We start from the raw sequence: 12,877 nt of genomic DNA on the forward strand, positions 1-12,877 counted from the left end.
CTCGGCCGCCAGCCCGGCCGGCCGCGGGGCGGCGGCGGCGGCGTTTACCTCATGGTGTGCACGGCGCGGGACCGGGCCGGCGCGCGATACAAGGTGCGCGGGGGACCCGGGGGTGGGGAGGGGGGCTCGGCTCGGCGTCCCGTCGCGGCTCCTCACCGCCCGTGGTGCCCCGCAGGTGCAGGAGAACATCGAGCGCTTCTTCACGCGGTTCGTGGAGGAGGGCAAGGCCACCGTGCGCCTCCGGGAGCCCGCCGTGGACGTCTGTCTGAGCAAGGTGCGTCCCGGCGCGGCCTCCGCTCTGCCCCATGAACGGGGCCCGAGCTCTTCTCAGCAGCCTGCTCGGCGCTGCCGCCGCTTTGGGGTGGGAGGTGCGGGCCGGACTGCCGAAAGGAGCTTGGCTTCGCGTGGCCTCGGGAGGGAGGCTAAGGAAGGGAAGGGGAATAAGGGAAGCTTACACGGTGTACGAGGGGCGCTGAGCCCCGCTGCTTTGCTGGGGCGCACTGTGGTTTTTTGCTTCCTTCACATTCTTCTGCCTTTCCTATTTGAAGGAAAAAACTTTTTTTCATCTGTCTGATATCTCTTGTCTTTATCTTTAACTGGAAGTCCTACATAACAGATGACTGCTTACAGTCTTTGTGAAACTATTCTCGTGTGCACCCACTGTGGGCTTCAAAGCTAGGGACACATGGTATGGATCAGCAGTACCATTGCCGTCGTGTTTTAGTGCTTAGCTAGCAGTAGGACTCATCAATGCATTTATTTGCAGTTGACAGGAAATATTTGAAAGTTGTCAATGTATAACGATGCTTTTATTCATTCTAAACTCACCAAAAAAGCTACACGTTAGTGTTCAATTTCTATATTGTTAATTTTTCTGTGCCTGTTCCAATAATCTTTCACAGCCCTGTTATAACAGGACAGTTTTTCTGAAACTTTAGGGTTAGGCTAATCAATGACAGTATTTTTTTTGTTCAGGAAATCATTTTGACTTTCTGTTGTGACTATAATGCTTTGGTTTGAAGGCTATTTCGTAATAATTTCAATGATGTCATACTGAGCAGCTGTAATCTTGAATGCTTAAGCTTATTCTTTCAAAGGCAGACTGTTTTCTCAAAGAGCTTGTCTGAGAGGAAATGCAAAAGGTATGTCTCAACTGCAGTTGCAACAGGCACTGGCAACAGTCTTGCCACAGTGGAAGAGAGCTCAGGGCAGGCTACGAGATCTGCTTGAGAAACAAGGTAAATGAATCAGTATGCAGGACTGTGACCTCCTGAAAAGAAAAACGTGACCTGACAAAAAAAGGAAAAGCACTTCTTTTATTGGTAATAAGAGCAGCATCTGGATGTAGCGTGGTAGTCTGAGATTTGGCAGAATCTGGCATAGTGTCATGATCTAGAAAAATCCTGTCTGGATGTAAAGTAAGGCTGTGGTGGAAAGTGGCCTTAAATTGAAGAAATTAGGTGTTCACATTATAAGGTTAAATATAAAAGAAGTTGTTTGTTTCTAAACTCAGTTTAATTAATTTTGTCTTGGCAGAAGCAAATGTGCTCTGTATCTTGCAGAAAAATTTGACAGGTGGTGTGTTAGATCCAGAATACATTCTTGGTTTAGATTCTTTCCTCTGAGCATTCCTGCTAAAGAGGAGGAAGTCAAAAAGTTGGTCTCTGAACGAACTGTTGTAAAGGGCATACTAGCACTATTCTCAGTAGAACCTGGTGAAGCAGGAGTTAAAATTTTATAAAGCTGTTTAAAGTTGTTCCAGGGAAGTCATAGTCTCACTTCCCATTTTTAATGTAAAGATTCACCCTCATACTGTCAAGCTCCATAAACAAATTACTAAATTCTTCAGAAGCCAATGATACATGTATTCCTCTTAAACTCTCCAAAACTGGAAACGCAATTTAAGATGACTGGTAATTTTTATATGTCGTTTCTGGTAGTCTCATAATCTCAGTATAGAAAGGCGTCTAAAATCTCAAAGATGGACAAAAGTGTTGTAGAAAAGAGATTCCCAGACAGCACTATGCTGGTTGTGTGCAACTACCATGCAAAACCCCACTCTTAGTACTCTGCCAGGTAGTGTGATTTGCTGCATTCAGCCGCATCAGAAATTAAGCTAAGAAATGTTGCTCTAAAACATTTAACCCTGGAGCAAAAATAATAGTCAGTGTGGTTTTTCCCTTTAGCAGGCCTGTGCCTGCTGCATGGCGTGCAAGGCCTGGTAAGTCTGTGGAATCTCCGCTTGCCCTGTCATCTTTCATCTAGCTATGAAACAAGAGACTTGTAAGGCATCAGCGCGTATTAATTTACTTTCGCAACACCTTTTTTGTTGTTGAGACTCCAGACTTGTGGCAGAAAATTCCTTCCTGAGCGCTTCCAATTCTTTTCCTTTTTTGTAGGTGCGTCTTAGTATTTTCTCAACATATTCTTACGGGTTTAGAGATATGTTTCTTTTATATAGGCTTTGCAGAGAAAATTTGTCTAAGACACCAGAACACAAAGTAGTCCTATTTTAAAGATGCGTAAATAGTGTAAACTTATCTTAACATCCTAGAGCTTTCATCTCTAAAAGCAGGTTTCTGTTGTGTCTCGCACTCTGAGAGCAAAGAAATAGCGCCTGTAACTTCAGTTCTAGCCTTTTGTTGTCCAGTCTGCTTGGTCTTTACAGTTCTGAATGACTTTTGTCCCTTATTTTCATATTTATTTGGCTACTTTTGCCCTTGGAAACGTGCGGAATCTGTCTGTAGTTGGGAGGAGTCCCATAGCTAAATGTTTTAGTATGGTTTGGCTGACATAATGAACACTGATAAGAAGAAGGTGCAATTTCTCTATCTGTGGAAGATATCACATCAGGAGTTGAGAGAACAGAAGTGCGTGGGATGATTAAGAAGGCCAGTCATGAGGTTAGCCATGCAGTCAGATATGTTTGACCTTCATTGTCTTTATTTATATTGCATTAGCATCTAGAAATCTCCAAGATCATTGTGTATTGTGCTAGGCACTTCCAGTATATTATGTGAGCTAGTTTTACACCCTGTGGAATTTGGAATAGACAAATACTGTTAGAAGGGTCGTCTTTTAGGTGCAGAAATGGGTGTCACCAGGCTTGGGCAAATCTGTTCACCACTGGAAACAGAGTGAAAACCTCTTGACTCTCAGCAACTGTGCCAAAACTCCAAGAGTGTTTGTCCTTTTCTGCACTGAGGGATAAATTTTAGTTGTATGGATACATTCTGCTTTTTATTTCAAAATTTCCTTATAGCTTCATGTCTGTCAGTTGCCAGTTGGAGTAGATACTTACTGGGAAATTTGGAAGAGAAATATTTGGTCACCCTGCTATTCATAAACTTAATTATATTAGTACGACAAATGTAACACAGCTTTGTTTGATCTTTATTTAAAATAGAAGTCATCTGCTCCTCCATTAATTTGACTCTGTGTCCTTACTGCCATTATACTGTGTCCTGCCTAAAGCAAAGTTGGTCACTTGCTTGCAGAGCGACTGAAAATAATTATCCTCTTTGGTGCTGGCACAACCAGACAATGCTTCTTCGTGTGACCGAAAGCACTTACTTAAACTTAAGTTCAAGATACCTTGAAGCTTTCCACCTATTTTACATATAAATTCAACCTCAGATTCCATGCTTTTCCTTCCCAGCAGCTTTCAGAAATGATTGCCTCAGACTTTAGATCCCTGCCTTCTCTGTGTGTGTTTCTGTAAACTCGCTTTATCATGTTGCAGTTTGGGAAGATTGCAGTGCATCAGACTTCTTTCTGTACTTTATTTTCAGCTATGAACTCTGTGCTTTGTTCCTTTTCTGAGTAATGCAGCACAGTTCATTTGATCTAGGTTGTTCAGAGAGTTCAAACTTCTCGTTTAAATTGCGTACCATTTGTTCTTAAATACGGTAAACGGCATGCCAACCATTAAGCCTGAGTTATGTTTCCCTTTCCCATTTCATTGCCCTTCTGACTCAGTATTTCATGATACATATGTGTACAAAATAGTTCAGAAAGTGTTACTATAAATCTAATGAACTTCTAATTCCGTATTTGTGGGGTTTTTTGTAGGCAAATGCCAGCAATTTAAAGAATTTCCTTTCAGCTGTGAGACTGGCTCACCAAGGCACTGACATTGGAGCGCTCCCCCTCTCAGCTCTGGTGCCAGCGAAGACCTCAGAAGTTGAAAAGCCCAAAACAAAGATGATCATAACATCAAGAAGGGACTATCCTCTCACCAAAAGCTTTCCTTACTCCCTAGAACATCTCCAAGCCTCGTACTGCAAACTTGCTCGAATTGACACGCGTGTGCTTTGTTTAAAGAAACTCAGAAAACTAGACCTAAGTCATAACCATATTAAGCAACTGCCAGCTACTATCGGCGACCTGATCTGTCTTCAGGAACTTAATTTGCACAACAATCACCTGGAGTCATTCAGTGTTGCTCTGTGCAACTCCACCCTTCAGAAATCTCTTCAGTTCTTGGACCTCAGCCAAAACAAAATTAAAGCACTTCCAATTCAGTTTTGCCAACTGCAAGAACTTGTTAATTTAAAGCTCGATGACAATGAGTTGATTAGGTTGCCGTTCAAGATGGGCCAGTTAGGTCATCTACGCTTCCTGTCGGCCGCTCGAAACAAACTTCCTTTTTTGCCCAGTGATTTTAGGAAACTCTCCCTTGAGAACTTGGATCTCTTTGGAAATCCTTTTGAACAGTCTAATCCACTTGTTCCCAGCATACAACTGAAAATACCATTGACTTTATTAGAATGTGCTGCAAGGGCAACTGTAAATTACAGGTAAGAGTAGCGTGATTGATACGTATGTCACTTGCTCCATTTCAAACCTGCCAAGTCTAAACTTCCCTGATTTGTTTTTTCTTGTTTATGGCAATTGTTCTTCACATATGATAAACCATAAAGTTAAAGTTGCTTGAATTCTGCTTGTAAATTCCTCTCTTTATTATACAAGATAAAGCAGATTCTTGTAGTAATTTGGTGACTTTGGGAGTGTTTAGAGAGAAAGCGATTGATTGAAATATTATAGTTCAGAAAATGGGGAGCACCATGACAGAACATTTTTGCCCAGCCATGCGAAAAGACAACCTATCTCTGTGACCCTAAACCACTTCCAGAATTTTATATGTTGGCACTTAGATTACAGTGGATTTTGTGATACAGACCATAATTTGTATTGGGCCTTAGCCTGGAGGTTCAGGGTTGCCCCTCATCTTGTGTTCACGTTAAAGCACACTAGACTGCATGAAAAATCTGTTAGCCTGTAGCTAACCTTTCACATGTGAAAATAGTGTGTTGGCAAAAGGTTACCTTCCACAGGACGGCTTCTAGTTACAGACATTGGCCAGCCTGCCCCTGCTTTTAATGGGACCTTACCCAAGCTGAGCAGCGTTAGAAAGATCCTACGAGGGGCTTCTCTAAGGGGGAATATCGTGCTGTAGTTGGCATTACTTACTGCAGGTTTCTCCCTGCTTCAGGTTTTCCTGAACTGTTAGTTTCTTTCCGTGTTGAGGTTAGGGTATTCTGCCTTATGCGGAGAAGCCCAGTTCTGAGGTAGTTTTAAAATTATTAGCGTCTCTTGCTTCACCAAATAAGCTACGTCCTTGCCAGGCTGCTGTTTATTGTCTGTTTTTCTCCCCTCCTCTTCCCCCACACCACTTGCATAGCTCTACCTAAATGCCACTGCCTGTGATTTTCTGGTACCATCTGGCGCTACTCCTACCCCATTTTCCTAGGTGAAAAAGGAGCGAAAAGATGGAAGAGAGTCATGGATACAAAAAGGGGGTGAGAGACAGACTTGGTGTTCTCATGATCGACGTTCTTTGCCCGTTCCTGCCTTAGGGACGAGGAGAGCCCCAGGAGCCTGGGTTAGTTGCTCAGAAGTCTGCGTAAAGGTGTCCGCAGGCGTGCGGGGCGCACCCTGGAAAGGAGCTGAGCTAGCTCGTTCTTACCTTCCCCCCCTTCTGACCCAGCTGAGTTTAATACAGAGTGATGATCAAAATTTGCATGCCTCCTTTCCAGTCTTTAATATAAATTGCAGTGGTTTTGATACAAATATGATCAGAATGCCTATTTTTCTAGAGAAATATAATGCCCCTGCACTGCTCGGATTTTGGTGCTCAGTTACATTACCGGAGTCCCTGAGGATCCCTAGTCATTAACCTAGCCCCTGACCCCAATACAGCGAGCGTTGTACAAAGCCCGCACCGTGCAGCACAAAAAAGGCTCTCTGCTCCAAGAGTCTCTGTGAGACAAGGGAAACGGTCCCCTCGGCCGCTGGTCTGGGATTATAAGGAAGCAGTACGGGTGAGAGGAGTCCTGGCGCTTCAGCAGCCTCGCTGTCGCTGAGGTTTCCAAAGACGTCGCAGCACAGGAGCATTTGAGAGGGTAAGGAGGGCAGTTTTGTGCATTCGTTCCAGTAGCTTCTCAGGTGTAAGGGACTCGCTAAGCATAAGTGATTACCTTTAAAAAAAAAAAAACAACTAAGAAATAGGCAACAGAAGCTGAACAGAAGCTGCCTGACATTCACTGGATGCACGAATTAACAATAATAAATAGAAGTGACAATAGGCTATAAAAGCCTTGAGACAGGAAGAAAACAGAAGGCTGGATGACACAATAAAAGCAAATGTTTGGAAAATAATCTTCATGGTGGCATTCTAGGCAAGTACAAGAGCTGTGATCGTTTGTCCTGACCAGAAAAAAGTATGTCCTGGAACTGAGGTGGGGGGGGGGGGGAATCCACAGGTGTCTTAGCTATGTGAATGACGGTGTGTAGAAAGAACAAGGAATATGTAAGTATAGCCTGGATGGGAGTCAGTGAGACCTATTCGGTGAGTCTTGAGTGACAGTTGTGCACTGGTGGTATTCATATTTTAAAAGAAAGTTAACTGTACAGAATAGATCAGGGAAACTCTTTATTTTATACCCTAAACACAATGCCACTCTGTGAGTTTAAAAGAAGCAGTTTCTTCGTTCTTCTTGTCATTGAATGTCATTCCTGGCATGATGGAGGAGAAGATGGATATGTTAACAGAGAACCTTAATTTATTGTCTGCGGTGTAATCCTACTGTAGAAAAGCTCACTTTATCTCCAGTTTACTCTCTGGAGACAGTGTGTTTTTATTCATTTTAGAGAGTGCGGAGTAGATTGTGGGTACCTCAGCAGGCCAGGGTAAAATATGGTGATCTTCCTGGCTAAGGTGAGGGAAGAGCAACTGTGTGCCACAGTTGTCTCATTTTTCTTAGTCCTCTTTTTAATTCTCTATCCATCTCTAATTCTCTACCCGCCCCCTGTTAAGCTGTTATGATTTGCATGAACTGCCTGGTTCTTGTTACAATGTCTTCTGGAGGTCAGATTCTTGGTACTTAGTGGTCAGTAACATGGTTGTGTGGGTTTTGTGGCCATCCTGAAAAACAGCATTTTAATATCTAACTAGTCTGATATTGCTAGTGCCAAAATTTCAGATTTACCTTTTTTATATGATCTTGAAATGAGTTTTTTTTTTCCCCTGACTGGTGCATATGGCATGTCACTGTGTTTGAGTGACATCGGCTAATTTTGTAGTGAATTCACACTTACTTCTCTTGTTCAACAGAATCCCTTATGGTTGTCATCTCCTTCCTTCTCACCTTTGTGAAGATCTGCAAGTGGCTAAAACATGCCAGTGCGGAAGTGCCTGTCTAAGCAGCTTCATTCAAATCACAGTGACCATGAATCTCCATCACGTAGCTCACACCGTGGTCCTCGTGGATAACATGGGAGGCACGGAAGCACCCGTTATCTGCTACTTCTGTTCTCTAGACTGCTATTCCCAGTTCCTAGACAGGTACCTGCAAAGTATTGGGTGACCGCTGATGAGTGCAAAAGCTCTGCTGGAAGTTCTGTCCAGTGATGGAGGAGTCTGAAATCGTTCTGTTTTGTTACGTACACGTGCTATTGTGAAACGGAGAGCTATCACAGAGCACTTGCTACCGATAGCAAGTGTCAGTCTTACAGTGGGGAGGCATTACGAGCCTGATGTGGTGGTCTGACTGTTTCTCTACTGCTAGAATCTCTCTTTGGTTGGAATAAAAAGTGGTTCTTAGTTTGAATGAATCTTCCTTAGAATGTATTTTGCTTTCTTTTTCCTGTAATTGTGACTTTATCCAAAGGATTGTGATGGGTTTTTTGTTTTATGGAGTAGGTGGTTTCTCCTTCGCAGAAGGAAGGTGGGTGAATTTCTGCTTCCTAGCCTACATCATACTTCCTTGCTTACTGTTCACTTGAGGCTGTGAACTCTGCCTACAGAAGAGGACTACATTGACTTGACCACTGGACTGCAATCTTCCCAAATTGTTTACTCTAGAGCAACTTGGTAGGCTGCTATGAGAAGAAGTTATAGTGTCAGTAGTTCAAAACTGGTTGTGTTATTCCAGGTACTCTTTTTTTAAGTTCTGTGTATAACATTCTTCCTTCAAGCAGGGACCAGCGTTGTTTTTGTTTTTATCTCTTTGTTATACAAGAAACATCTTTTCTAAATACGTTGTCTAAACTTTGTTTCTGAACTTGCATTTTAAAGATTCTTGAATTGTTCACTGCGTCAACTTATTAAATTTTGAAACCCTTCTATGTATGTGTGAATTGTGTTTTCTCTAATGGATGTTTTATTCATTGTATTCTAGGAGTTAGCTCCAGGCCTTTGTCCTGGTGAAGATACTGAAACACTTAGCATATCCACACCCTTGTTTCCCAGTCTTGTCAGCTGGTCCATGGCTAAAGTATAGAAACAGCAAAAATCTTTAGGCGTCCCATGCACTAGAACATGTGATGGCTTGGAGAAAGCATGTAATACTGGTTTCTGAAGCAGCACTGACTGCCCAGGAATGAGTTACACATCTCGCATCTCTTCAGGTCCTAGAAACGTAGACCACTGTCGCAATTGCCTGTAGTTTCAATGGGAAAACAAGACATCCGTAGCTACTGAGTGCAGATCTGGTCCAGACAGGGCTTCAGGTTACCTCTAAATGTAACGTACAGAGTGAGGAGCAGTCTGAAAGCAGGCAGCAGGCTGCTGAATGCACAGTACAAAGACTATATGAACTTGCAGGTATCACCTAACATCTACTTGAATTTACATTGTACAAATCATCAGTCTGAAATTCTTCACTATCCAAGACACTCACAGCAGAAAGAAATACTGAAGCATGCCTACTGAAGGGCTTTGCTCTGAAAGAAAATCGTTGGCTCTGGCAAGGCCAAGAGACACTTTTCCTGAGGAAGAAGAACCTTCCATGTTATTCATGAAATATTGAGTGTCATTAAAACTGCCTCTGAATGTCAAAATAACTTGATTCCCTTCTCTTCATGCAGTATTTATAAAGCATTAAACTAACTTAAGTAATTGAAGGAAGATTTGAGTTAATCATTTCTTTTATGTTTTTCCTCAACTACAGACAATTTGCGAAGCAGAAAGCCAGTTACTCCTATTTACCTCAACAGTATTCTGCTGAAAGTATTGTAGAACTAAACCTAGACAATTTTAAATATCCATATGGTGATGCTGTTGTAAAGTGCGAGAATTCCTGTCCCGATTGCAGCAGCCTGAGGATTACTCATTTGGAAAAATATCCCTTAGGCGGAGTGCATGATTAAGAGGAGGGAAGTGGCGTAGACAGCGGCTTGGCCTCCTGTGGGGCTCGCGGGGAATTTCACAGTCCCAGGCAGAGGTGTGGGCGTCTGTGCAATGGCTGAGCACCTTCCGGAGGACACGGCTGGGCCGAGCGGAGGCAGATACCGCGGAGACAGACACCTGCGCGGCCGAGTACGCGAGCGGTCAGGTAGAGCTAGGGAGAGCGTGGGCTGAGGCCCCATCCCAGCCCGGTCGTGCAGGGAGCAGTAATCAGCCAGGGGGGATTAAAGGCCGTGTGAAGAGGAATGGCATGGATTTTATAATGAAAAACAGGCTGTGAACTGTGGGAAAGGGATTTTTGTTTGGGAATATCCTGCTCTTGCCTCTGCTCACACTGCTTGCTTTTTTCCTTTTTCTTCCACGTGTGGACACGGGGATGCAATTAGCTCTGAAGCAGATTTCTTTGCCAAAACTGACTTGTTGTCCTGTAATTCTCTGAAACTACAGCGTTGCCACAGTAAAGTGCTGGAGTCCTTTTCTGCAGCGGTTCTTCCCCGGCATTTACTGCTTTAGTATCCGACTGCCTTCTAGCAATGCAGCCGGCGTGCCAGGATCTCACCCCACAGGGGCCAAACGTGCAGAGGAGCTGTTTATACTCCTGGTTTCCCTAGCTTTCAAGAAAAGATGATGGAAAGGGAAGTCTTTTACAGCCAGGAGCAGGAGTCGGAGAGGTTTATGACATCCGTCCGTTCCTGTGGGTATCCGTTCCAGCCAAGTTAGCTTTTGAAGTGCTGATGGTCCTGGCAAACAGGATTTATCCCAGCTGCAAAACATTTGTGGCAGTAGGGTGAAGTTCTCCGGCTGCGGCTTCATCTTGGAGGCAGCAAGGTGCTCCTGACGCCACAGGCGCTGGGCATTTGTTAATGTCGTGCCCAAGAAGTTCGCTGTTTGCCTCCGACTTTGCGCAGTCAAATACTGCGGGGCCTATTCTCGTTTGGTTAAAACACCGGATGGCTCTCGCCGTGAATTTAAGTGAAGGGCGCTCCGCCTAATGTGAGATGCTTTTAAATGCAATTGAAACATGTATTTACCAGTCTTGGCGGGGGGGGAGGAGGGGGCCTTGACGGCAGATTTCAGTTTGATATTTCTGAATGCTACTGCAAACTGGATTAGGGGCAGATTAGAGGATTCTCCTTTTACTTGCCCTTTACTGTATTGATGCCATCTATGCATTATCCAAGTGCTCCGCAATCTTTAACGCACTTGTCCTTACGATGCCTGTGTAAGATAGGGAAATTCTGTTAGCCCAACTAGACCAGGCTTCAGGTCCCAGTTCTACCCGAGCTTGTGCAGGACATGACATCCAGCTCTCTAGAGTGCCCGGCGACCTTCTTTAGGCAAGAAATATTTAAAATTACGGAAATGAGCATTGATGTTAAATTACCCCCAGCCTTTTCTTTTTAAAAAACCCTCAAACCTACATGTATTAGTGCCAGTATAAATACCACAGCGCAGCGAAGGAGGAGGGAGTAATAACCTGCTGAAAGCAGTGTATTAGCGCTATAAAGGGAGAGGCGTAGCAGGGAACTTCATAAATTGCAGGAACGGCTGGGGAAGTTCTGCTCTCCGGGGGAGTGCGCTCGTGAAATGCAGTGCTGCCAGCGTAGAAAGATGGAGACAATAAAAACTTTCCACTAGCTTCTGGCTGAAACTTGACAGCGCTGCCGTTCGCTCGGCAGCCGTGACGGATAGCGCTAGTCGAGGGGATGCAATAGAGGCCTCGTGAAAACGTGCGTCAGGGATGCCGCCAGCTGACATCTCCGAGCTCGGCTCAAAATCTGCTATTAGGTTTATAAAGCTTTTTTGAAACAAAACTTGCACAACGCTGAATTCCTCCTGCAAGCACAAAGTGGAGCTGCGGCGCTGCTTTCGTCCTTCTTGCTCTGCCGTTGCAAGCGCTCGCGTGGGCGACAGGGGTGCTTAACCTGGGGAAGCGTGCCGTGCCGGGGCTTTGGCACGGTAAAGCGGAGGGGACGCCTGGCGCCCTTAAGGCTTGCTTTAGCTTCCCTCGCTTGCAGCTGGAGGCCAGTTTGAGAGTTGCACAGAAAAGTCAGCGTACTTCTCCAGCTAGGGGTGAGCCGTGCAGCCGGGGTGCCGGGCTCCCCCCTCGCGGCACTGCTAGCGGAGAGGACGTTTGGCCGGTCCCAGTGACAGGCGGGAAGCGTTTGGGCAGGGGAATCCTCTGGCCATGGAGATGTGGGGAAAGGAGAACATGTAACGGCTGCGGAGGCGGCGGAAAGCCCTACGGAGTTGCCTGTGGCGTTAGGAGAGGCAGGGAAATAAGGCAAACAGAAGAGAGACTGTATTTCCCTGTCGGTGCCCCGTCCCTCCGAAGGGGAAGGCTGGAAGTGTCTCCGCTCCCGCCTTAGAAAGTGAAACGTCTCCTTCCTTCCCGAACACGCTGCTCAGCACCGCTCGTTGCAGCGATGAGAGCTCGATTCGCTGGCAGGAAGCTGAGCAACGGAGAATTCCTCAAAAACCTGAGAGCTTGGATCAGCTCCAAGCTGCAGGCCGCAGAATGAAGATACGTGTTGCAGCCCGGCTCGGCTCTGCTCCCTGCCGCGGGCAGCGGCCGCAGCCGAAGCGCCGGAGGCGGACGAAGGTGCAGGGCTCCGGCCAAGGGCCGCCGGCCCGGCACACGCGCCCCAGCAAGGTCCACGGCGGCCGGCTCCGCGCGGGCGACGGATGGCGGGACCATGCCATCGGGCTGCGCCCGTGCGAGCGGCTTCGCTCCTCCGTCCTTCGCGATTCCTGCCGTTACGCGGGGCCACAACCCGAGCGCGTCGCGGCAGCGCACGGCGCGGCCTCGGCGGCGTGGAGGGAGGCCTCGGCGGTGGCAGAGGCCCACGGCAAGATCGCCCGAGACTTTGCGCGAGGCGGGGTGTAAGTTCACGTCGTTAAAATCACCTTCCCGGCAAAGCCGCAGGGCAGCGGCACTGGGTGAGCGCGGTGCTGGCAGCGCAGCACGGCCGCACTTTGCCCCCTCCCCCCCCCCGCCATCGCGGGTCGGGGACAGTGTCACCGCCCGGGGGCAGCGCGGGTGGGGGCAAAAATCACAAATACAAGAAAACCACAGCGCTGCCGCGCAGCCTCGGCACCGTGGCGAGCTGGCAGCCACGGGGGGACGTGGCCGGGCGCAGTTCCCTGCGGGGGGCGGAGGGGAGGAGGGTCCGCGGGGCGGGCGGCACG

The 12,877-nt window shown here is 46.4% G+C and overlaps 1 protein-coding gene across 1 annotated transcript; it reads left to right on the forward strand.

Annotated features, from left to right (window-relative positions):
- Positions 1-6: 6 nt before the first annotated feature.
- LRR1 (leucine rich repeat protein 1) lies at positions 7-8,628 on the forward strand (the record flags this gene model as incomplete). The annotated part of the gene is made up of 4 exons (XM_026056172.1): positions 7-93; positions 176-274; positions 4,072-4,799; positions 7,616-8,628. Coding segments are annotated over 4 exons (1,167 nt in total), but the record flags the coding sequence as incomplete, so codon positions are not given.
- Positions 8,629-12,877: the final 4,249 nt, after the last annotated feature.

The sequence above is a fragment of the Apteryx rowi genome, unplaced genomic scaffold (assembly GCF_003343035.1).
Source record: "Apteryx rowi isolate R43461 unplaced genomic scaffold, aptRow1 scaffold_13, whole genome shotgun sequence".
Taxonomy (NCBI): Eukaryota; Metazoa; Chordata; class Aves; order Apterygiformes; family Apterygidae; genus Apteryx; species Apteryx rowi.